The sequence below is a fragment of the Arachis ipaensis genome, chromosome B9 (assembly GCF_059453495.1).
Source record: "Arachis ipaensis isolate K30076 ecotype BB chromosome B9, ASM5945349v1, whole genome shotgun sequence".
NCBI classification, from domain to species: domain Eukaryota; kingdom Viridiplantae; phylum Streptophyta; class Magnoliopsida; order Fabales; family Fabaceae; genus Arachis; species Arachis ipaensis.
The window spans coordinates 37843065-37870484 of NC_142444.1; the positions used below are offsets into that span (position 1 = coordinate 37843065).

The 27420-nt window shown below is 40.3% G+C and overlaps 1 protein-coding gene across 1 annotated transcript in view; it reads right to left on the reverse strand.

Moving 5' to 3' along the window:
* Positions 1–1386: 1386 nt before the first annotated feature.
* LOC107615396 (uncharacterized) overlaps positions 1387–27420 on the reverse strand; it is a 39116-nt gene continuing 13082 nt past the window's right edge. The window contains 3 exon segments of the mRNA XM_088498913.1: positions 1387–1569; positions 1847–2515; positions 2603–3176. Of these exon segments, the coding sequence (XP_088355039.1) occupies positions 1387–1569; positions 1847–2515; positions 2603–3176 (1426 nt within the window).

The window sequence follows — 27420 nt, forward strand, 5'->3', positions numbered from 1 at the left end:
GTTTTATAAACTAAATTTTAAGAAAATATATATATATATATATATATATATATATATATATATATATATATATATATATATATATATATATATATCATTTAAATTATCTTATTTATATTATTGTTATCATTTTATTAAGAATATTTAAGTTAGAAAAGAGTAAACAGAAGAATCTTAAAAGTTTTAGAGGACACAGCTAATATAAGAATCTTATGATTCTTTTTCATAAGACATCAAGGAAAGGCAATGGAAAAATACGAAGTTGAATTATGATAAAGAATTAAAATATTGGAGAAAAGAAGAGTGAAAGAAAAGAAGTAAGATAATCAAAGAGAAAGATGAGAAAGAAAAGAAAAGAAAAAGAATAAAAAGAGAAGGATATATTAATTAAAGGGATCTCTACCGCAGAAGAGTAGAGAGCAAAGATTGAAAAAAATTGAGTGCTGTTAGGGCCTTAGTGCCAAGTGTCTAGTGGGGACGGCGATGAGTAATGTTCACTTGACACTATAAGGACGACTCAGTGGGGACGGCGATGCGTAACGCTCACTGGAGACCGAAAGAATGTTCTCCCATGAGGACAGCGATGCGTAATGCTCATGGAGGGAACGTTGGCTGAGATAGGGACGGTGATATGATACGAAACGCTTATCTCAGGACCAGTGTCGGGAATCGGGCAATAAATCGACACATGAGCTCATGGCCTGTATAGGACTAGACATACATCATACTTGTTTCCGCATATTTCTTTGTGGTTGTATTTTCTATGATTGTGTGTGATTGTGATTGGATTCTATGTTCCGTAATTGCTGAGTTGGATTATACTTTATTGATTGTTGTTGTTGACTGAGAACATAATGAAACGAACTTAACTTCTAACCCTGACCCTACTAAGAACTCCTCAGTTCTTACCCCCTGTTTCCACCCCTTTCAATTACAGGTGCGAAGGTTTAGTGCGGAGTTACAGGAGCATAGAAGATTCTGTTCACGAGTTGAGTTGTTAAAATTTATTTTCTCCTTGTCGTTTATTGTTTTTAATTTTTAGAGGGGTATGATTTGTTTTGAGAATCTTGAAATAAGTCTATGTATGTAATGCTATGTGAATATATAAATACTTTTGTGATTAAGTGATTGAAAATAAAGTCTCCTTTCGTCTTCTTAATTAAAATTTTGGTTCGTATTCGCGAAGGCTCAGTATTAAATAAAGATAGTATAAAATAAAAATGTTTAGAGGTAAGTGACGCCTGGGCTTTTAGTACGATCATGAGGTGCTAAAAGTTAGGGTGTTATATAAGTCATTGGCAACCTTATTTTGAGTCCCAAATTAATGGCTCTAGTGGCTTAATGCTCGCACGATTGCATAAAACTCCTTGTCATAAGTAGAATATTTTATTTTAGCATCATTAAGCTTTTCACTGAAGAAGCAATTGGTCGGCCTTCTTGAGAAAGTACAGCACCAATACCAACATTTGAAGAGTCACAAGGGAACTCAAACATGGAATCAAAGTTTGGAAGTGCAAGTACAGGAGCCGTAGAAATTCTTTCCTTCAATGCCTTGAAATTCTGTTGCGCCTTAGCAATTCATGTAAAGGTATCATGCTTAAGACATTCAGTAAGGGGACCAGCAATGGAGCTAAAATTCTTGATGAAATCCCGATAGAACGATGCTAATCCATGAAAGCTCCTTATATCATGCAACGTTTTTGGAGTAGGCCAATTAACAATAGCATCGATTTTGCTATGATCCACCTCAATGCCTTGACTTGTCACAACATATCCTAGAAATGACTCTATTCGTCAAGAAGTCACACTTCTTGAGATTAGCATATAGTTTTTGCTCTCGAAGTACCGCAAATATTTAACGTAGATGGACTAGATGTTCATTGTGATCCTTATTATATATTAAGATGTCATCAAAGTAAATAACAACAAACTTTCCAATGAAGGATTGAAATACTTGGTTCATCAAGCGCATAAAGGTACTTGGTGCATTAGAGAGGCCAAATGGCATAACTATCCATTCGTACATTCCATCTTGCATTTTGAAAGTTGTCTTCCATTCATCACTTGGCCTCATATGGATTTGATGATAGCCACTCCTTAAGTCGATCTTGGAGAAGATAACAGCACCATGTAATTGATCTAACAGATCATCAAGTCGGGGAATAGGAAACCTGTACTTGATGGTGATCTTATTCACAGCATGACTATCAATACACATATGCCACGAACCATCCTTCTTTGGAACTAGCAGAGCAGGAACGGCATAAGGACTAGCACTTTCTCTGACTAGGCCTTTTTCTAAGAGATGTTTTACTTGGCTTTGCAACTCTTCATGCTCCTTTGGACTCATACGATATGCTGGCTTGTTTGGGATTACCGAACCAGGGACAAAATCAATAGCATGTTGGATATCTCGCATTGGTGGTAACCCATTAGGGATCTCCTCAGGGATCACATCAGAAAATTATTTAATCAAAGGCTTGACATCCTCATGCACGGACAAGGTCTCCTTGTTCTCCTCATAAATCAATTAAAAACATATGAAGTTGAACTTTCGCTGAGCTTCGTTAAGGTCTGACCTTGTGATAAGGGACGACTCAACTTGCTTCTCGTACTCATCATGTCTTAATGGAGTCAACACAATCTTTACTCCATCCTTGAAGAAGGAATATGTATTCTTGAATTCGTCATGGACAGCATGACAATCATATTGCCAAGGGCGTCCTAGCAACAAGTGACATGCGTCCATTGGGATGACATCACACCATACTTCATCTTTATATTTACTCCCAATTGAGAATTGAACGCAACATTGCCTTGTCACTTTGACCTCATTACCTTTTCTCAGCCACTGTAACTTATAAGGGTGGGGATGTTCCTCAGTTGGAATCTTCATTTTCTCCACCATATAAGTCGCAACAACATTCTCACAACTTCTAGAGTCAATGATGATCCTGCACACCTTTCCTTGGGCAGTGCACATTGTGTGGAAAATGTTATGGTGGAGCCAACTTTCGTCTTCAGTTAGTATGGCAGTGTTCAAAATATGGCGAACCACCAAAGCCTCGCCACAATCCACTGGAACCTCCTCTTCAGCATCATACTCAAGGTCATTCTCCTTCTCGAACTCCTCACTTAAATCTTCGTGATTTTCTTCTTTGATTAGAGTGATAACTCTTCGATTTGGGAAATCAGTAGCAATATGCCCAAATTCTTGACACTTGAAACACCTTCTGTTGGATTCAGTAGAATGCGAAGAGTTGTGCCCCTTATTGGCTGGTGAACTTTTTAAAGGACTTATTGACGTGACGGAAATTGGCGGGTTAAGAAATTATTATAAGAGATACGTTGCAAGTACAGTTCTTAACCAACAAAAATGCGCTTATCAATTTAAAAGGGTTGTCACAAAATTAGAATTAAAATACTGGGAGTATGAGTCCCAGGTCGTCTCCCAACGAGTTGCAGAAAGATATGCTATTTTATTAATCAGATGTTTTCAAAAATTGTTTTGAGTTGATAACCAGGAAATTAAATCAGAGAATCTATGTAATTTAAATGAAAAACCTTGACCGGGAGTAGATTAGTCAGAAGTCCTATCCTTGTTGGAGTTCTCCCAAGATTAATTGATAATTGAAGGTTGTTCTGCTCAGTTATCCTTTACCAGATAAAGGAAAGTCAAGCAAGTTGGAAGTCCGTTTCTATTCACAAGTTCTAATCCTCTCCCTTGGGAAGGACTAGTGTCAGTGACCAGAGGGCGACCCAACGATAAATCCAATTATAATTTTACTCTTGAGCATTCCAACTCAAGGTTCTCCTTTCAACCAACTCCCAATCAAGTTATGGAACTACTCGCTCATCATGAATGTAACATTCACAAAATAAGAAAGGGAAATAAAGGAAGACATGATAAATAATAATAAAAAAGATCAATAAAAAATGAAAATAGTTCTTGTATTAATAAACTCTAAAAATAATCCAATAGTAATTCTGAACAAATTAAAGATATGAAAGAGTAAGTGACAAGTAAGGAAACAAACTAGAATGATGAAGTCTTGGCAGAGGTAATAACTCTTCTCAATATCCCAATCCAAAAAGCAATAAAAATTAAAATCCTAAGAACTATGAATGTGTAGAGAGAAAACCTAGAGGAGGAGTAAATTCAGATCTAAAAACTAAAATTATGCGGAATGAATGTTGTTCCTCGTCTCTGCATGTTCCCTGGCTCTAATCTGCTTTTCTGGGCCAAAAACTGGCTCAAAACATGGCCCAAAATCGCCCCCAGCGAATTCTACAAATTCTGCAGATCGCACACGTCACACGATCGCGTCATGCACGCGTTCGCGTCATCTAATGTTTCGCCTTGCCACGCGTGCGTGTCGTCCATGCATTCACGTCACTCGTGCAGCTTCCAATTCACGCGTTTGCGTCAGGCACGCGAGCGCGTCACTCCGATTTCTCCATTTCGCGCAGTCAAGTGAGCCATGCGTCCGCATCGCTTCTCGCTGGTCATCTCCTTAATTTCTTGTGTTCCTTCCATTTTTGCAAGCCTCCTTTCCAATCTCCAAGTCATTCATGCCCTATAAAACCTGAAACACTTAACACACGGATCACGACATCGAAAGGAATAAAGGAGAATTAAAATACATAATTAAAAGTTTCTAGGAAGCAAGTTTTCTACCATGGAGTAATTTTGGGAAGGAATTGTAAATACATGCTAATCATATGAATAAGTGGGTAAATATTTGATAATTAAACCACACAATTAAACATAATATAGACCATAAAATAATGGTTTATCAACCTCTCCACACTTAGACATTAGCATGTCCTCATGCTTAGTTGAAGGAGATAAAATAAATGAGTAGGAACATGTAAAACTCATGCAATGCAATGCAACCTATACATATGAATGCAACTATATGATTCTTGTCCACTTGGTTAAAAGTAAATAAGCTCTTCAAGACAATCACAAATCAAATTCCACTAATTCAATTCTTATACAGTAAGAACAGATAAAAATACAAGAAGGTAGCTCATGAAAGCAAGGAACATAGAATTTAAGCATTGAACCCTCACTGATGATGTATGTACACTCTAGTCTCTCTAGTGTATAGGGTAATCACTCTATCCTTCTCTAATCATGCTTTCTAATTTTTGTTCTTCACCTAACCAATCAACAACATTTAATGTACCAATGCAAACATCATGAGGTCTTTTCAAGGTTGTAATGGGGCTAAGGTAAAGGTGGGGTATATATCTGGCTAAGTAAGCTTATAAATTGAATCTCTAATTAACCTAAGCTTTCACCTAACACACATATATATATTCTATATAACTTAAATGTCATACCTAGCTACCCAAAATTCCCTTTTCACATTCCATCCTCATGCATCAACCTTTATTTTAATTTTATCATATATGCATTGATCTTTGAATTTTAACTTAGCATTGGGGTAATTTTGTCCCCTCATTTAATTATTGAATATTTTTGGATTTTTTTTGAACATAAAAATAAACATAGCTTATCAATGCACATGGATTCTTAATTCTTTTATAAGTTCACATGAGTAGGCACCCAAATTCCCATTATATTATCATGACACATTCCCTTATTATCCTTTGTTCCCACAATCTTCCCATACTTAATTAACACACAATTCTATCTTAAGCTAACCAAAGATTCAATTGGGATATATAATTATTTTTCCGCTTAAGGCTAGTGATGTGGTAAAATACAGAACAAATGGGATTTAAAGGCTCAAAGTGGCTAACAAAGGTAATTGAAAGGGTAGGCTTATTTGGGATAAGTGAGCTAAACAAATAATGGCCTCAATCATATGCAAGCATATAAATATATTAAACATTGGACATATAGGATGAAACAAAATATAGATTACAATCATAGAGAAGTAAACACACAAGAATAAAATATTTATGGTTAAATAAGGTAACCATGTAACTAAGCTCAAATCTCACAGGTTGTGTGTTCTTTAGCTCAAAAACCATGTTCCAAATACAACTTCAAGCAAATTTAACATAAAAGTTTTGATTAAAATTAGTGAAATTTTGTTCTAAGAAAAATAGGGTCTTAGAAGAAACTTATTATCTTTTCAATCAAGTAGAACATGCATGCAACTAACCTATTACTATGCAATCTATCCTATTCTACAAAAGAAAAACTAACTAAATATCCTATTTTATTGGTGTTAAGAAAGAGAAATTACCTCCGGAAGTCAGGTACTGACCGACCTCCCCACACTTAAGGCTTTGCACCGTCCTCGGTACCATCTGTCAGGAACAAAGGTGGGTTGGTAGCAGTATCTCCACAGTCGGGACCGTCATGGCTCCCTGTGCTGGTAAATGAAGTGGAGTCCGAGGTGTCTGGGTCTTTGTATTTTCCCATAAGTAGCTCCTTGAGGTATGTGAATCGGCGCTTGTTACGGCACTCTCTTAGCTTTGCTTTGTGTTCCTGCCGATCCAACCTTTCAAGTATCTGATGGAGCAGTTGGTTTGTTGTAGGTGCTTGTGGTGTTGAAGGAGGAATGTCTTCAGCCGGTTTAGTAGGCTGGCTTATAGTGGCTGCTGGAGGTCTTATATATTTCCTGTTAGGGACGTATTGATCATCCCGTGGGAGCATGGCTTTGGTGTCTCCAGCTCTGTAGGAGACTCCGGCTGCTGAGACAAGATCTGAGACCAAGGCGGGAAAAGGTAAGTTGTCCGTAATTTGTACGTGTCCCATGGCATTCCGGATGTGTCTTGGTAGGTTTAGAGGTTGGTCTGTAAGGATGCACCATAGTAGAACGGCCATGTCTGCAATGAAGGAGGACTCGTGGGTGCTCGAAAGGACGTAATGGGACATAATTTGTGCCCATACGCGAGCCTCCAAGGTAAGTGCGGAAGCTGATATTCCCTTAGGACGGAAACGATGGTACCCATAAATCCATCTGCTGCCAGGTAGTGCGATAACTCTGAGAACAACGTCCCAGTCAAATTGGTACGTCTGGCGCTTGAGTGAGGCTTCTTGAAATGCGTCCAGTCCTTCTTGAGTAAGGGGGAGATCTAGAGCTCGTTGAATGACCTCTTCTGTAATGGGGACTTGCTTCTGACGGACATAGACAGACTGCAGGGTTGGTAGGTAGAAATTAGAGTAGAACTCGACTACCCAGGAAAGGTTAACCTGCCATGGCTGTCTCTGTAGGAAACCCCATTGTCTTCGTTCAATTTGCGGCTCAACAAATTCAGCAATACGGGTCGGGAGGATAAGAAGGTATTCGTTGTTGTAACTCCTTTCTGCTAGGATGGGGAACATCTGCTCACAGTAGCGGTTGGTAAATCGCGCAGTGTCCTTGGTGCACGAATTGTGAATCACACTTTTCACAACGCGTACCACTAACCAGCAAGTGCACTGGGTCGTCCAAGTAATACCTCACGTGAGTAAGGGTCGAATCCCACGGAGATTGTTGGTTTGAAGCAATCTATGGTTATCTTGTAAATCTTAGTCAGGAAGGCAATTATGTTTATCAGTTGAATTGCGAATAAACAATAGAGCATGGATTAAAGGTTACTTGTTATGCAGTAATGGAGAATATGTTGGAGTTTTTGGAGATGCTTTGTCTTCTGAATCTCTGCTTTCCTCTGTCTTCTTGTTCACGCACGCACGTCCTCCTATGGCAAGCTATGTGTTGGTGGATCACCGTTGTCAATGGCTACCTTCCATCCTTCCAGTGAAAACTACGCTCACGCGCTCTGTCACAGCACGGCTAATCACCGGTTGGTTCTCGATCCGGTTGGAATAGGATTTATTATCCTTTTGCATCTGTCACTAACGCCCAGCCTTCAGGAGTTTGAAGCTCGTCACAGTCATTCAATCCTTGAATCCTACTCGGAATACCACAGACAAGGTTTAGACTTTCCGGATTCTCATGAATGCCGCCATCAGTTCTAGCTTATACCACGGAGATTCTGATTAAGAGATCTCAGAGATACTCATTCAATCGGATATAGAACGGAGGTGGTTGTCAGGTACACGTTCATGGTTTGAGGAAGGTGATGAATGTCACTGATCATCACCTTCATCACAGTTAAGCGCGAATGAACATCTTAGATAGGAACAAGCGTGTTTGAATAGAAAACAGAAGTACTTGCATTAATTCATCGAGACACAGCAGAGCTCCTCACCCCCAACAATGGGGTTTAGAGACTCATGCCATTAGAGAATACAAAGTTTAGATCTGAAATGTCATGAGATACCAAATACGTCTCTAAAAATTGTTTAAATACTAAACTAGTAGCCTAGGTTTACAGCAATTGGATAAACTATGATGGATGATGCAGAGATCCACTTCTGGGGCCCACTTGGTGTGTGCTGGGGCCCACTTGGTGTGTGCTGGGGCTGAGACTTAAGCAATTCACGTGCAGAGGCCATTTGTGGAGTTGAACACCAGTTTTTATGCCAGTTTGGGCGTTCAACTCCAGCTTTTGATCCTTTTCTGGCGCTGGACGCCAGAATTGGGCAAAAAACTGGCGTTGAACGCCAGTTTACGTCGTCTATTCTTGTGCAAAGTATGGACTATTATATATTTCTGGAAAGCCCTGGATGTCTACTTTCCAACGCAATTGGAAGCACGCCATTTCGAATTCTGTAGCTCCAGAAAATCCACTTTGAGTGCAGGGAGGTCAGAATCCAACAACATCAGCAGTCCTTTTTCAGCCTGAATCAGATTTTTGCTCAGCTCCTTCAATTTCAGCCAGAAAAATACCTGAAATTACAGAAAAACACACAACTCATAGTAAAGTCCAGAAATATGAATTTTTCCTAAAAACTAATAGAAATAGATTAAAAACTAACTAAAACATACTCAAAACTATATGAAATTATCCCCAAAAAGCGTATAAAATATCCGCTCATCACAACACCAAACTTAAACTGTTGCTTGTCCTCAAGCAACTAGACAAATAAAATAGAAGACTAATAGGTTGAGAAGCAATAATATCTCAGAGTTTTTGATTGAAGCTCAGATCCTAATTAGATGAGCGGGACTAGTAGCTTTTTGCTTCTGAACAGTTTTGGCATCTCACTTTATCCATTGAAGCTCAGAGTGATTGGCATCTATAGGAACTCAGAATTCAGATAGTGTTATTGATTCTCTTAGTTCAGTGTGATGATTCTTGAACACAGCTTCTTTATGAGTCTTGGCCGTGGCCCTAAGCACTTTGTTTTCCAGTATTACTACCGGATACATAAATGCCACAGACACATAACTGGGTGAACCTTTTCAGATTGTGACTCAGCTTTGCTAAAGTCCCCAATTAGAGATGTCCAGAGTTCTTAAGCACACTCTTCTTTTTGCTTTGGACCTTGACTTTAACCGCTCAGTCTCAAGTTTTCACTTGACACCTGCACGCCACAAGCACATGGTTAGGGACAGCTTGGTTTAGCCGCTTAGACCAGGATTTTAGTCCTTTAGGCCCTCCTATCCACTGATGCTCAAAGCCTTGGGATCCTTTTTATTTGCCCTTGCCTTTTGGTTTTAAGAGCTTTTGGCTTTTTCTGCTTGCTTTTTTTTTTCTGCAAGCTTTGTTCTTTGCTGCTTTTTCTTGCTTCAAGAATCATTTTTATGATTTTCAGATTATCAATAACATGTCTCATGTTCATCATTCTTTCAAGAGCCAACATATTTAACAGTCTTAAACAACAAATTCAAAAGACATATGCACTGTTCAAGCATTCATTCAGAAGACAGAAAGCATTGCCACCACATTTAACCAATTAGAATTTCTTTTATTAAACTCGAAATTTTATTGCTTCTTATTCAAAAGATCTACTATTTTATTCATGTTTAATGATGATGAGAAAAATAAACTATAGCTTAATTGGAGATAAAATCAAATAGATACTAATTACTATTATATGACTTCTAAGGTGAACTTTTTATAAGGACACTGTCACAGAGTTATGGCAGAAATTGGAAATTAACAACCTTTATTCTGGGGGTATGGGGGTTCCTCTGATCCTTGGGAGGCTTGGTATTACAGAAGACTTTTGGCGCTTCAGTTCCCTTAAGTCACGTCCCTGCTCCTCTTGTTCTTTAAACATATGGGTCAGCATTTGACTGTGTTCCTTCTGTTGTTTTATTATTTGCTCCATAGCTTCCTGTATCTTGGTGACAGATGTCTCAAGATATTCCCAATATTCTGCTTGAGGAATTTCTGGGAGGAATTCCTGTGCTTTCTTCTTGATAAGATCCTCCTGTGCTTGTTGTCTCTCCACTGATGCTTTGGTGATTGACTTTTCAATTAGGATATATTCAGTTATTCCCATCTTGACTCCAGCGTCCTTGCAGAGCAGAGAAATCATGCTTGGATAAGCCAACCTGGCCTCTTTTGAATTTTTGTTAGCAATCTTATAGAGCTCAGTTGAAATCAGCTGATGAACCTCCACTTCCTTTCCCATCATGCAATGAATCATCACAGCTCTTTTAACTGTGACTTCAGAACGGTTGCTAGTGGGCAACAGAGAACGCCCAATGAAGTCCAGCCATCCTCTGGCAACTGGTTTGAGATCCTCCCTCTTGAGTTGATTTGGGACGCCCTTTGTGTTGGTGGTCCACCTGGCTCCAGGGATACATATGTCCTCTAGAATCTTATCCAGGCCAATGTCTGCTCTCATCATCCTCCTGTTGAAGGAGTCTGGATCATCCTTTAGCTGAGGTAGCTTTAATATCTCTCTGATCTTGTCAGGGGTGGTATGAACAATGTTTTCCCTGACCATGGTCCGAAATTCGTAGCAGGCAGTTCCAGATAGTCTTTGCTTGTCAGTCTGCCACATATTAACATAGAACTCCTGGACCATGTTCCTTTCTATTTTCGTTTCAGGATTAGCTAGGACTTCCCAGTTTCTGATTCGAATTTGCTCCTGGATCTCCGGATATTCATCTTCTTTCAGATCGAATCTAACTTCTGGGATCACTGATCTCAGACCCATTACTTTAAGATAATGGTCTAAATATTCTTTAGATAAAAACTTCCCTTGATTCCAAAGTGGTTTTGGAACGCTCTCTTTCTTGCCTCTTGGAGTGGATTGTTTTCCTTTTGGAGCCATGATCTTAGTGATCTCGGATAATCACACCAAACTTAGAGGTTTGCTTGTCCTCAAGCAAAAGAAAAGAAAGGAGAGGGATAGAAGGAGATCGAGGTGCACTTGGTGATGGAGGAGGGGGGAGGCCGAACCCAATTTTAAAGGGGTGGGGGGTGGGTTTTCAAAAGATTGGAAAAGATAAGATAAAAAGATTGAGTTGAAAAAGATAAGATAGAAGATATAGTGTAATTTTGAAAAGATAGGATAGATTTTTGAAAAAGATAAATTTGGATTTTGAAAAAGATAATATGAAGATTTGAAAAAAAAGATATGGATTAGTTGAAAAGATTTTTGAGTGAAAAAGATAGATTTGTTTTCAGAAAAGATTTTGAAAAGAGTTGGATTGAATTTGGAAAGATGGATTTTTAGAAATTAAGGATTTTAGAAATCAGGGTTCTTGATATGTTCATGTAAAAATCATGCATTGAAGCATAAAATTTTAAATTAGAATGGAAATACGTGTGGGATAAATGGATTTGGCTCCTCCCTGTCTTCCTGGCGTTTGAACGCCCAAACACTGCTTGTTTTGGGCGTTCAGCGCCCAAATGCTGATCTCCTGGGCGTTCAGCGCCCAATTGCTGCCATTCCTGGCGTTCAACGCCCAGTGCGTGGCCATTTCTGGCGTTGAACGCCCAAATTGCTACCATTACTGGCGTTCAGCGCCCAGTGGATGCCCATTTTGGGCGCTGAACGCCCAAAATGCCCCTTTACTGGCGTTTTCTTGCCATTGAGCTCCCTATCTCTGTTTTGTGTGCAAATTCCTTCTGTAACCCTGTAAACTTATGCAATTGATTCTTTACCTTAGTGTCAGTAAACTTTATATAAACAAATAAAAAAGAAAAATAGGGCAAAATGCTTAGAGGATTAATGCCCCATGGCTGGGTTGCCTCCCAGCAAGCGCTTCTTTATTGTCTTTAGCTGGACCTTGCTGAGCTTTTAATCTAGCTTCAGCCTTGAGCATTCTTGCTCAAAGTTGCCTTCAAGATAGTGCTTGATTCTCTGTCCATTGACAATGAACTTCTTATCAGAATCAATATCTTGAAGCTCCACGTAACCATATGGTGACACACTTGTAATCACGTATGGTCCCCTCCACCGGGATTTCAGTTTCCCGGGGAATAGCCTGAGTCTAGAGTTAAACAACAGGACCTTCTGTCCTGGTTCAAAGATTCTAGATGATAGCTTTCTGTCATGCCATTTTTTTGATTTTTCTTTATAAAGCTTGGCATTTTCGAAAGCTGTGAATCTGAATTCCTCTAGCTCATTTAGCTGGAGCAATCATTTTTCTCCTGCTAATTTGGCATCAAAGTTTAGGAATCTGGTTGCCTAGTAAGCCTTATGTTCCAGTTCCACGGGCAGGTGACATGCCTTACCATACACCAGTTGGTATGGAGAGGTCCCTATAGGGGTCTTGAATGCTGTTCTGTAAGCCCACAGAGCATCATCCAAGCTCCGTGCCCAATCCTTTCTACGGGTATTTACTGTCCGTTCCAGGATTCTCTTTAATTCTCTATTAGAGACTTTAGCTTGTCCATTGGTTTGTGGATGATATGGTGTGGCCACTTTGTGGCGAATTCCATACCGAACCATGGCAGAGTAAAGCTGTTTATTGCAGAAGTTAGTGCCCCCATCACTGATTAACACTCTAGGGACACCAAATCTGCTAAAGATATGTTTCTGGAGGAACTTCAGCACTGTTTTAGTATCATTGGTGGGTGTGGCAATAGCCTCAACCCATTTTGATACATAGTCAACTGCCACCAGAATATAAGTGTTTGAATATGATGGTGGAAAAGGTCCCATGAAGTCAATTCCCCATACGTCAAACAACTCAATTTCCAAGATTCCTTGTTGAGGCATGGCGTAACCATGAGGCAGATTACCAGCTCTTTGGCAACTGTCACAATTACGTACAAACTCTCGGGAATCTTTATGGAGTGTGGGCCAATAGAAGCCACATTGGAGGACCTTGGTGGTTGTTCGCTCACCTCCGAAATGGCCTCCATATTGAGATCCGTGGCAATGCCATATGATTCTCTGTGCTTCCTCTCTAGGGACACACCTACGGATAATTCCGTCTGCACATCTCTTAAAGAGATAGGGTTCATCCCATAAGTAGTACTTTGCATCAGTGACTAATTTCTTCTTTTGTATTCTATTGTACTCCTTGGGTATGAACCGTGCAGCTTTATAGTTTGCAATATCGGCAAACCATGGTGCTTCCTGAATGGCAAATAGATGCTCATCAGGGAATGTCTCAGAGATCTCAAGAAAGGGGAGGGACGTCCCTTCCACTGGCTCTATCCGGGACAGATGATCAGCCACTTGGTTCTCTGTCCCTTTTCTGTCTCTTATTTCTATATCAAACTCTTGCAGAAGCAATACCCATCTGATGAGCCTGGGTTTTGAATCCTGCTTTGTGAGTAGATATTTAAGAGCAGCATGGTCAGTATACACAATCACTTTTGATCCTACTAAGTATGATCTGAACTTGTCAATGGCGTAAACCACTGCAAGTAGTTCTTTTTCTGTGGTTGTGTAATTTTTCTGGGCATCATTTAGAACGCGACTGGCATAATAAATGACATGCAGAAGCTTGTCATGCCTCTGTCCCAATACTGCACCAATGGCATGATCACTGGCATCACACATTAACTCAAATGGCAATGTCCAGTCTGGTGCAGAAATGACTGGTGCTGTGACCAGCTTAGCTTTCAGCGTTTCAAACGCCTGCAGGCATGCTGTCTCAAACACAAATGGCGTGTCAGCAGCTAGCAGATTGCTTAGAGGTTTTGCGATTTTTGAAAAATCCTTTATAAACCTCCTATAGAATCCTGCATGCCCCAGAAAGCTTCTGATTGCCTTAACATTGGCAGGTGGTGGTAATTTTTCAATTACCTCTATTTTTGCTTGATCCACCTCTATTCCCTTGTTTGAGATTTTATGCCCAAGAACAATTCCTTCAGTCACCATGAAGTGACACTTTTCCCAGTTTAAAACTAGGTTGGTTTCTTGGCATCTTTTCAGAACAAGTTTCAGGTGATCAAGACAGGAGCTGAATGAGTCTCCATATACTGAGAAGTCATCCATGAAGACTTCCAGAAATTTTTCCACCATGTCAGAGAAAATAGAGAGCATGCATCTCTGGAAGGTTGCAGGCGCATTACATAGCCCAAATGGCATCCTTCTATAAGCAAACACTCCGGATGGACATGTGAATGCTGTTTTCTCTTGATCCTGGGGATCTACTGCAATCTGGTTATAGCCTGAGTAGCCATCCAAAAAGCAGTAATAATCATGACCTGCTAGTCTTTCTAGCATCTGGTCTATGAATGGTAAAGGAAAATGATCCTTTCTGGTGGCTGTATTGAGCCTTCTGTAGTCAATACACATGCGCCACCCTGTAACTGTTCTTGTAGGAATCAGTTCATTTTTTTCATTATGAATCACTGTCATGCCTCCCTTTTTTGGGACGACTTGAACAGGGCTCACCCAGGGGCTATCAGAAATGGGATAAATAATCCCAACCTCTAGTAATTTGGTGACCTCTTTCTGCACCACTTCCTTCATGGCTGGATTTAGCCGCCTCTGTGGTTGAACCACTGGTTTGGCATTATCCTCCAATAGGATTTTGTGCATGCATCTAGCTGGGCTTATGCCCTTAAAGTCACCTATAGACCACCCAAGAGCTGTCTTGTGTGTCTTTAGCACTTGAATAAGTGCTTCCTCTTCCTGTGAATTTAAAGCAGAGCTTATGATCACTGGAAAAGTGTCACCTTCTCCCAGAAATGCATATTTCAAGGATGGTGGTAGTGGCTTGAGCTCGGTTTTAGGGGGTTTTTCCTCTTTCAGAAGAAAGTTCAGAGGCTCTTTCATGTCTCCTGAATCCTCCAAATCAGGCTGAACATCTTTAAAGATGTCTTCTAACTCTGATTCGAGACTCTCAGCCATGTTGATCTCTTCTACTAAAGAGTCAATGAGATCAACTTTCATGCAGTCTGTTGATGTGTCTGGATGCTGCATGGATTTGACAGCGTTCAACTTGAACTCATCATCATTGACTCTCAGGGTTATTTCCCCCTGTTGGACATCAATGAGGGATCGTCCAGTTGCTAGGAAGGGCCTTCCTAGAATGAGAGTAACACTCTTGTGCTCCTCCATTTCCAGCACAACAAAGTCAGTAGGAAAGGCGAATGGCCCAACTCTGACAATCATGTCCTCAATCACGCCTGATGGGTATTTAGTGGAACCATCAGCAAGTTGGAGACATATCCGGGTTGGTTTAACTTCTTCAGTTAAGCCAAGCTTCCTGATAGTGGATGCAGGTATCAGGTTGATGCTTGCCCCAAGATCGCATAAAGCTGTCTTGGTGCAATCACCTTCTAATATGCATGGTATCAGAAAACTCCCAGGGTCTTTAAGCTTTTCAGGAAAGCTTTTCAGAATGACTGCACTGCATTCTTCAGTGAGGAGAACTCTTTCTGTTTCTCTCCACTCTTTTTTATGACTCAAGATCTCTTTCATGAACTTGGCATAAGAAGGTATTTGCTCAAGTGCCTCTGCAAATGGAATCTTTATTTCAAGAGTCCTTAGATAATCTGCAAAGCGAGCAAATTGCTTATCCTGCTCCTCTTTCCGGAGTTTTTGAGGATAAGGTATCTTGGCTTTATATTCCTCAACCTTAGTGGTTAAAGAAGCCTTTTTAGAGGGGTTGCTATCAGCACTTGTGTGTGTCTGATCCCTCACTGGCAATTGAGTGCCAGGGTCAGAAGCTGGAGTGACGTTAGACGCCAGCTCACTGTTTGTTCCTGGCGCCTGAATGCCAGAAATGTGCCCATGTTGGGAGTTCAACGCCAGATTCTTGCCCATTTCTGGCGTTGAACGCCAGTCTTGCCTTGTTTCTGGCGCTGAATGCCAGTTTTGGGCATGGTCTGGGCATTCAGCGCCAGCCTTCCACCCATTTTCTGGCGTTTTAGTGCCAGAATTATTTTTCCCTGGGCTCTTACTGTTCTCAGGTGAATCTTTGGTGGGTCGCTCATTTCTTGAATTTTTGATGCCTTGAGGTGGGGTATTTAGTGTTTTCCCACTCCTCAATTGAACTGCTTGACATTCTTCTGCTATTTGCCTTGATAGCTGCTGCTTTGTTTGCTTAAACTGTTCGTCTATATGTATATTAGCTATCCTTGTCTCCTGTAGCCTGTCCTTGAATTCAGCTAACTGCTTTGTTAAAAAATCCAATTGCTGATTGAATTCAGCAGCTTGTTTCACAGTACTGAATTCAGCAGTTACTGTTTTAACCTCTTCATTCATGGAAGGGTTGCTGCTTAGATACAGATGCTGATTCCTGGCAACTGTATCAATGAACTCTTGAGCCTCTTCAATTGTCTTTCTCATATGGATAGATCCACCAGCTGAGTAATCTAGAGACATCTGAGCTCCTTCTGCAAGCCCATAGTAGAAGATGTCTAACTGAACCCACTCTGAAAACATTTCAGAGGGGCATTTTCGTAGCATCTCTCTGTATCTCTCCCAGGCATTATAAAGAGATTCATTATCTCCTTGTTTAAAGCCTTGGATGTCCAGCCTTAGCTGTGTCATCCTTTTTGGAGGAAAATACTGATTCAGGAATTTTTCTGTCAGCTGTTTCCATGTTCTTATGCTGGCCTTAGGCTGGTTATTTAACCACCTCTTAGCTTGATTTTTTACAGCAAATAGAAACAATAATAGTCTGTAGACATCCTGATCTATTTCCTTATCATGTACTGTGTCAGCAATTTGTAAAAATTGTGCCAGAAACTCTGTAGGTTCTTCCTGTGGAAGACCGGAATACTGGCAACTTTGCTGCACCATGATAATGAGCTGAGGATTCAACTCAAAGCTTCTAACTCCAATGGAGGGTATGCATATGCTACTCCCATATGAAGCAGTAGAGGGGTTAGAATATGACCCCAGAGTCCTCCTGGACTGTTCATTTCCACTTATGTCCATGATGGATATATGGATATAACTTGGACTGATTTATCTTTTTATTTATTTTATTTTATAAGAAGTAAATACTTAAATAAAATAAAATAACTAAAAAGAATTTGAATTTTGAAATTAAATTTTTTTTTTCGTAAAAGAAAATAAAAATTAATTAGTTAAAAAAAGAAATTTTTGAAAAAGAGGGAAGATATTTTCGAAAATTAGAGGGAGAGAGTTAGTTAGGTAGTTTTGAAAAAGTTAAGAAACAAACACAAAGTTAGTTGTTTAGTTGAAACAAATTTTGAAAAGATAAGAAGTTAGGAAGTTAGAAGAGATATTTTGAAAAGATATTTTTGAATTTAGTGAGGAGAGAGAAAAACAATAAGATAGTACAAGATTTAAAATTTTTAGATCTAATGCTCCTTGTTTTTGAAAATTTTGGAGGGAAAACACCAAGAAACACCAAACTTAAAAATTTTAAGATCAAGACACAAGGAAAACTCAAGAACACTTTGAAGACTCACAAGAACACAAGAACATGAAGAAAGAACACCAAACTTAAAATTTTTTAGAAAACCAAACCAAAATTTTCGAAAACCAAAGGGAAATCAACAAGAAAACACCAAACTTAAAGTTTGGCACAAGATTTAATAGAAAAAATATTATTTTTGAAAAAGGTTTTAAAAAATATGATAGCCAATTATCATGAACATAAACACCACGTTCTAATTAACTGAGCTATAAATTTAAAGTGTTTTAACAAGGGATAAATAATAAAAGACTCTAAACCAAAAAGAAAGATTTTTTTCCTAATCTAAGCAACAAAATAATTCGTCAGTTGTTCAAACACGAACATTCCCTGGCAACGGCGCCAAAAACTTGGTGCACGAATTGTGAATCACACTTTTCACAACGCGTACCACTAACCAGCAAGTGCACTGGGTCGTCCAAGTAATACCTCACGTGAGTAAGGGTCGAATCCCACGGAGATTGTTGGTTTGAAGCAATCTATGGTTATCTTGTAAATCTTAGTCAGGAAGGCAATTATGTTTATCAGTTGAATTGTGAATAAACAATAGAGCATGGATTAAAGGTTACTTGTTATGCAGTAATGGAGAATATGTTGGAGTTTTTGGAGATGCTTTGTCTTCTGAATCTCTGCTTTCCTCTGTCTTCTTGTTCACGCACGCACGTCCTCCTATGGCAAGCTATGTGTTGGTGGATCACCGTTGTCAATGGCTACCTTCCATCCTTCCAGTGAAAACTACGCTCACGCGCTCTGTCACAGCACGGCTAATCACCGGTTGGTTCTCGATCCGGTTGGAATAGGATTTATTATCCTTTTGCATCTGTCACTAACGCCCAGCCTTCAGGAGTTTGAAGCTCGTCACAGTCATTCAATCCTTGAATCCTACTCGGAATACCACAGACAAGGTTTAGACTTTCCGGATTCTCATGAATGCCGCCATCAGTTCTAGCTTATACCATGGAGATTCTGATTAAGAGATCTCAGAGATACTCATTCAATCGGATATAGAACGGAGGTGGTTGTCAGGCACACGTTCATGGTTTGAGGAAGGTGATGAATGTCACTGATCATCACCTTCATCACAGTTAAGCGCGAATGAACATCTTAGATAGGAACAAGCGTGTTTGAATAGAAAACAGAAGTACTTGCATTAATTCATCGAGACACAGCAGAGCTCCTCACCCCCAACAATGGGGTTTAGAGACTCATGCCGTTAGAGAATACAAAGTTTAGATCTGAAATGTCATGAGATACCAAATACGTCTCTAAAAATTGTTTAAATACTAAACTAGTAGCCTAGGTTTACAGCAATTGGATAAACTATGATGGATGATGCAGAGATCCACTTCTGGGGCCCACTTGGTGTGTGCTGGGGCCCACTTGGTGTGTGCTGGGGCCCACTTGGTGTGTGCTGGGGCTGAGACTTAAGCAATTCACGTGCAGAGGCCATTTGTGGAGTTGAACGCCAGTTTTTATGCCAGTTTGGGCGTTCAACTCCAGCTTTTGATCCTTTTCTGGCGCTGGACGCCAGAATTGGGCAGAAAACTGGCGTTGAACGCCAGTTTACGTCATCTATTCTTATGCAAAGTATGAACTATTATATATTGCTGGAAAGCCCTGGATGTCTACTTTCCAACGCAATTGGAAGCACGCCATTTCGAGTTCTGTAGCTCCAGAAAATCCATTTTGAGTGCAGGGAGGTCAGAATCCAACAGCATCAGCAGTCCTTTTTCAGCCTGAATCAGATTTTTGCTCAGCTCCTTCAATTTCAGCCAGAAAAATAACTGAAATTATAGAAAAACACACAACTCATAGTAAAGTCCAGAAATATAAATTTTTCCTAAAAACTAATAGAAATAGATTAAAAACTAACTAAAACATACTCAAAACTATATGAAATTATCCCCAAAAAGCGTATAAAATATCCGCTCATCACAACACCAAACTTAAACTGTTGCTTGTCCTCAAGCAACTAGACAAATAAAATAGAAGACTAATAGGTTGAGAAGCAATAATATCTCAGAGTTTTTGATTGAAGCTCAGATCCTAATTAGATGAGCGGGACTAGTAGCTTTTTGCTTCTGAACAGTTTTGGCATCTCACTTTATCCATTGAAGCTCAGAGTGATTGGCATCTATAGGAACTCAGAATTCAGATAGTGTTATTGATTCTCTTAGTTCAGTGTGATGATTCTTGAACACAGCTTCTTTATGAGTCTTGGCCGTGGCCCTAAGCACTTTGTTTTCCAGTATTACTACCGGATACATAAATGCCACAGACACATAACTGGGTGAACCTTTTCAGATTGTGACTCAGCTTTGCTAAAGTCCCCAATTAGAGATGTCCAGAGTTCTTAAGCACACTCTTCTTTTTGCTTTGGACCTTGACTTTAACCGCTCAGTCTCAAGTTTTCACTTGACACCTGCACGCCACAAGCACATGGTTAGGGACAGCTTGGTTTAGCCGCTTAGACCAGGATTTTAGTCCTTTAGGCCCTCCTATCCACTGATGCTCAAAGCCTTGGGATCCTTTTTATTTGCCCTTGCCTTTTGGTTTTAAGAGCTTTTGGCTTTTTCTGCTTGCTTTTTTTTTTCTGCAAGCTTTGTTCTTTGCTGTTTTTTCTTGCTTCAAGAATCATTTTTATGATTTTCAGATTATCAATAACATGTCTCATGTTCATCATTCTTTCAAGAGCCAACATATTTAACAGTCTTAAACAACAAATTCAAAAGACATATGCACTGTTCAAGCATTCATTCAGAAGACAGAAAGCATTGCCACCACATTTAACCAATTAGAATTTCTTTTATTAAACTCGAAGAAGAAGAAAACATAAAAATAAGAAGAAGAATAGAAAAGTAAGAAGGGAAGAAGAAAAGAAAAACCTTGATAATGGTGGTGAGAGAGAGAGAAAGTAGAAAGTGAGAAGAAAGGAAGAAGAAAGAAAGGGGAAGAAAAAAATAAGAAGGGAAAAGAAAAAGTAGGATTTGGGGAAGAGAAAGATAAGAAATTTTGGTAGATATGGATATGTTGTGCGGCGCAAGCGACACGGACGCTTGGGGTACGCGTTCGCGCGAATTGCACTTATATGAACCGACGCGGACGCGTCGGTCACGCGGACGCGTGACTCGTTCTGTGCTACTGACGCGGGGGCAGCCTCGCGCTCGCACAACTCTCTATTCAAAACTTATTGTTGCCAACTTTCAGGGTGACGCGTTCACATGGTGGACGCGATCGCGTGAATGGCCAGGGTTGGAAGACGACGCGGACGCGTGGGGCACGCGTTCGCGTGGTAGGGCTTGTGCGACTAGCACCATTCCAGCCCCACTCCAACACAACTTTCGGCCATGCACCCCTTTTTACGCCGATTTTCAGTTTACGCGTTCGTGTGGGTGACGCAGACGCGTGGGAGGCATTTTTCGCACATGACACGGACGCATCAACGACGCGGTCGCGTGGGTCAATTTGTGCCAAAGGCACGCCTCCAGCCACGCTCTCGCGTGACTTACTGTTCGATTTCTTTTTCTTCCTTATGCACTTGTGACGCTGTCGCGTCGCGTGCCATTTTTTTTTATATATATGCAATATGCAAATGCAGATGCAAACTATAGGCACTAGTACTGAGAAGAGTTATTGAGAAAGGAAATAAAGAGATAAAAAAAAGAAACGATCATACCATGGTGGGTTGTCTCCCACGCAGCACTTTGCTTTAACGTCCTTAAGTTGGACGCTCCACTAGCTCAGTCTTCTGCTGTTGGTGGATCCTCCAAGAGGAGGATCTCTAGCTCTTTGTTTTTCGTCACCTTCTCACCATGATATAGCTTTAAGCGATGTCCATTAACTTTGATGAATTCAGAGCTAGAAGGATGACTTAGGTGGAAAACTCCGTATGGCTCGGTCTTCTCTACTCTATATGGACCTTCCCATCTTGATCTCAACTTGCCTGGCATGAGCCTCAGTCTAGAGTTGTAAAGGAGGACAAAGTCCCCAGGTTGGAACTCTCTCCTCTTGATGTGCTTATCATGCACAGCCTTCATCTTTTCCTTGTACAGCCTTGAGGTCTCATAGGCTTCTAGGCGAAGGCTTTCTAATTCTTGCAGTTGCAACTTCCTTTCAGCTCCGGCTTTCTCAAATTCCATATTGCACACCTTCACTGCCCAAAAGGCTTTGTGCTCTACCTCAACTGGGAGGTGACAGGCTTTTCCGTAAACTAAGCAGAAGGGACTCATCCCAATGGGTGTCTTGTATGCCGTTTTGTATGCCCAGAGTGCATCTTGTAGCCTGGTGCTCCAGTCTCTTCTATGAGGTTTGACTATCTTTTGCAAGATACGCTTTATTTCTCTGTTTGACACCTCGGCTTGCCCATTAGTCTAGGGATGGTAGGCTGTTGCCACTTTATGAATTATCCCATGCTTCTTCAGTAATCCTGTTAGTCTCCTGTTACAAAAATAGGTGCCTTGATCGCTCACGATTGCTCGTGGTGATCCAAAGTGACAAATAACATGGTTTCTAACAAAAGAAACAACAGTGTTAGCATCATCAGTGCGGGTAGAAATTTCTTCCACCCATTTAGAAACGTAATCTATAGCTAACAATATATAAAAATAACCATTAGAATTTAGAAATGGACCCATGAAGTCAATGCCCCAAACATAAAAAATCTCACAGAAAAGCATAGTCTGCTGAGGCATCTCATCCCTCTTGGATATATTACCAAACCTTTGGCATGGGGAACAAGATTTACAAAATTCAGTAGCGTCTTTAAAAAGAGTAGGCCACCAGAATCCACAGTCTAAAATTTTTCTAGCTATTCTTTGAGGGCCAAAATGTCCTCCACTCTCAGATGAGTGGCAGGCCTCTAAAATGGACTGGAATTCTGATTGAGGCACACACCGTCTAATTACCTGGTCAGCGCCACATCTCTATAAATATGGGTCATCCCATATATAATATTTGGACTCGCTTTTCAGCTTGTCTCTTTGATGCTTAGTAAAGTTTGGAGGAAAAGTGCGGCTGACTAGATAATTAGCTACAGGTGCATACCAAGGGACTACTTCAAATACTGCTTGCAGGTTATCAAATGGGAAATTATCATTTATAGGAGTGGAGTCATCCTTAATATGCTCAAGGCGACTCAAGTGGTCTGCCACTAGATTCTGGTTACCACTCCTATCCTTAATTTCTAAATCAAATTCTTGTAGTAGCAGTATCCAACGTATAAGCCTTAGTTTGGATTCCTTTTTAGCTAAGAGCAAAAACAATAGCTAAGAGCTCTTTTTCAGTAGTAGTGTAATTAGACTGAGCAGCGTCTAAAGTCTTAGACGCATAAGCAATTACAAAAGGATCCTTACCTCTACGCTGAGCCAGCGCCGCTCCTACTGCATGATTGGAAGCATCGCACATGATTTCAAATGGTTGGCTCCAGTCTAGTCCTCTCACAATTGGAGCTTGAGTCAGGCCGGTCTTCAGCTTATCAAACGCTTGTTTGCAATCCTCACTGAACTCGAACTCAATATCCTTCTGCAGTAGTCTGAATAAGGGTAGTGCAACCTTACTAAAGTCCTTAATGAATCTCTGGTAAAAACCTGTGTGGCCAAGGAACGAACGGACTTCCCTCACAGAGGAGGTGTAAGTAAACTAGAAATAACATCCACCTTTGCTGGATCTACAGAAATGCCAGTATTAGATACAACATGTCCTAGTACAATCCCTTGTTTTACCATAAAGTGACATTTTTCAAAATTCAATACAAGGTTCGTACTAACACATCTATCTAATACTCTAGATAAACTATCTAAGCAAAGGCTAAATGAATCACCATAAATGCTAAAGTCATCCATAAAAACCTCCATACAGTCCTCAATAAGGTCAGAGAAAAGACTCATCATGCACCTTTGGAAAGTAGCTGGTGCATTGCATAAGCCAAAGGGCATTCTCTTATAAGCATAAGTTCCAAAAGGATATGTAAAAGTAGTCTTTTCCTGATCTTCAGGAGCTATATGAATTTGAAAATAGCCTGTATAACCATCTAAAAAGCAATAATGGAATTTACCTGACAAGCGATCAAACATCTAATCAATGAATGGCAAGGGGTAATGATCCTTGCGAGTGGCTTAGTTGAGACGCCTATAGTCAATGCAAACTCTCCATGAATTCATCACTCTAGTTGTCAGAAGCTCTCCATGCTCATATCTTACTGTAGTGATTCCAGACTTCTTGGGCACCACTTGTACTGGACTGACCCATTCGCTATCTGAGATGGGGTAAATGATATCTGCTTCAAGTAGCCTGATCACTTCTTTCTTGACAACTTCTAAGATGGTGGGATTCAGTCTTCTTTGAGGTTGACGGACAGGCTTTTCTCCCTCTTCTAGGAATATTCTGTGCTCACAAACTTGAGGGTTGATGCCTACTATATCCGCTAGGCTCCATCCAATTGCTTTCTTGTGTTTTCTCAGCACACTGAGTAGCTGTTCTTCTTGTTGAGAAGTGAGCTCCCTTGCAATGATAACTGGAAATTTCTACTTGTCCTCAAGGTAAGCATACTTGAGGTGTGGAAGAAGGGACTTTAATTCTAATTTCTGCTCATAGCCAGGCTCTGGATCATCTGGAGCTGGCGATAATGGTGAAGTGCCCTCATTGTCCTCTGAAAATGTCCCTACACTTGGACCTTGTCCTGTGTACTTCTCTTCTAATTCCTCCTGGTGAACTTCAGCCACGGTTTCATCTATGATGTCACACTGGGAGATAGAATGATCATCCGAAGGGTGCTCCATAGCTCCATTTAAACTGAATTTTACTATTCTGCCATCTATTTCAAAAGAATAGGTTCCGGAAAATGCGTCCAGCTTGAATTTTGAAGTCTTCAGGAATGGTCTTCCAAGCAGGATTGATGATGGCCTTCCTGAGTCATTAGGGGGCATTTCCAGGATATAGAAGTCAATGGAAAATGTGAGCCCCTTAATGCTCACTAATACATCTTCAGCAATTCCAACCACTGTAATAATGCTTTTATCTGCTAACACAAAACGAGCTGCCGACCTTTTTAAGGGAGGGAGCCTCAAAGTATCATATATAGACAAAGGCATTATACTAACACACGCCCCTAAATCACACATGCAGTCAGAAAATATCACACCTCCAATAGTACAATTAACCATACATGGACCTGGATCACTACACTTTTCAGGTATACCTCCCATTAAAGCAGATATAGAACTATCTAAAGGAATAGTTTCTAATTCATTAATTTTGTCTTTATGTATACATAAATCTTTTAGAAACTTTGCGTACTTAGGTACCTGCTGAATAACATAAAAAAGGGGAACAGTTATCTCAACCTTTTTGAATATTTCTACCATTTTGGGATCAAGTTCCATCTGCTTCTTGGGCTTCCTTGCAATTTGTGGAAATGGAATAGGAAGGGCGTTTTCTGCAGTGTCTGCATCCTTTGGTGCTTCTTTCTGTGGTCGAGCTTCTTCTTCTTCAACCATGTCTTGTATGTCTTCTTCTTCTTCAGCATCCTCTACTTCCACCACCTCTTCAGCTGAGGCGTGTTCTGATAGGATTGGCTCCTCCTGATTCCTCCCTTGCAGTGTGGTTCCGGACCTTAGGGTGATGGCATTGATGCCACCCTTTGGATTGGGTAAGGGTTGAGAAGGAATTCCACTAGAGCTTGCATGTTGAGTGTTTGAAGTATTGGATGATCCCAGCTAAGAGATGAGAACTTGTATAGCGGATGTTAGACCATTAAGTGAACTTTTCACGTTCTTTTGTTCTTGCGCAATGGATTGAAACACCTCGTCATTCGAAGAGGAATTAGATTGAGTGATCTGCGGAACTTGTTGTTGGTTGTGCTGTGGTCCTTGGGATTGCCTCAGGTGAGGTGCTCTGTAAGGCTGGTTCTAGTTCTGCTGCCTGTTGTTGTTATTATTCCACCTCTGATTTCCTTGATTGTCTCTGCCTCCTTTGTTATTGTTGTCTCTCCAGCCCTGGTTAGAATTATCTCTCCAACCTTGGTTGGAATTGTCCTGCCATCTATAGTTGTAGCTGCCACCTTGATTGTATCCTTGATTGGGGCGGTCATAGAAGTTATGAGTGGCTGCCACAGTATTGTCTTCCTACTGAAGTTGCAGACATTCATCAGTATAATGACTATAATCAGCACAGATCCCGCATACTCTTTGTGGAACCAACTGTTGGCTTTGCTGTGATGGAGAAAGCTGAGCTTGTTGTTGACTCAACTACATCTGCTTCAGTAAGTTGGTCATTTCACATATACTCTGAGTTAGAGCAACAGTCTCTCTACTAGAGGATACCTCTGCAACAGCTTTTGACCGGCTTTATTTCTGCCTGTGATTCCGAGTAGATTCAGCTAAGTCGCTGATCAATTGCCATGCTTCATAAGTGGTCTTGTACTTTTTTATAGACCCATTGCTAGCACTTTCCAATGTGGTCTTATTTTGAGGCCTCATGCCCTATGTGACGTAGCCGAGCAACACTATCTTGTCAATCATATGGTGGGGGCATGCTTTCAGAAGATTGTGATGCACGGAAAACTTGTCTCTCAACAAATCTCCCTTCGGCAAGTGTACCGAATTTGTCGTCAAGTAAAAACTCACAATAGAGTGAGGTCGAATCCCACAGGGATTGATTGATCAAACAACTTTAATTAGAAGAATGTTCTAGTTGAGCAAATCCATAATTTGGGTTGAGAGTTGCAGAAAATAAAATGGCGGGAATGTAAATAACAGAAAAGTAAATGCTAGAATTAAAGGACTAGAAGTAAATGACTGAAAATAAATTGCAGAATTGTAAATGTGAATGGGGGATTTTGCTCATAAAAGTAAATGGCAGAAATTAAAGAGAATGGGTAAGATCAGAGATGGGGAGTTCATTGGGCTTAGGAGATGTTGCAATTCTCCGGATCAAGTTCATTTTCATCTCTTCCTCAATCAATGCACTCATTGATCTCCTTGGCAATCTTAAGTGATTGAATTACAATTTTTTGCAATTCAATCTCTCAAATCTTGATCAATAGCCAATTCCTTGGTCAATTGCTCATGAGAAGAGATGAAGTTTGGTCACTGATTATACCACATGCATTTCCCAAATCAAGTATTGAGAGGGTTATAGTCACATACCAAACCCAATTTGGTCTAGCATGAGAAAGCATTTCTAGCTTGATCTCTTCATTCCTCTTTCAAGGTTCAAAAGAGATCCAAGTTTGAACAGCTTCTCTTCCAAGATAACTACTCAATGGGATGAAGATCAAAAGCTTTCAAGTAAAATCAAGAGGAAAGATAGAAGAAGAATAATGAAAATTAGTATTGATCCATCAAATTACAACAGAGCTCCCTAACCCAATGAAAGGGGTTTAGTTGTTCATAGCTCTTGAAAATGAAAACAAAGATAGAGAATACATCATAAAACAAGAATTTGCAAAGAAAGTAACATACAGAGAGTAGTTCTCTTTTTTCAGCCTCCAGAACTCCTTTTACAATTCAAAGCTACTCCTATATATACTACTCTTCTCAGCTTCTAGTTTACTCTTCAAGTCTTGGGCCTTTGGATCTTGAGTTTGAAGCAGTTCTTTTCTTTATTTGGGCTTGGCTTTACTTGCAGAGAGAAAGTGCTAAGTGGGCAGAGACTTCAGCTCAGGACGTTAGGGGTGTTAATATTTAGTGAGAGTATAAGTTCGAGAACGTTAGTGACACTTAACATTGTCACTAACGTTCCAATGCACCCCTTTGCCTCTCGTTAAAACTCACATTAACTAGGTTAACGTGGC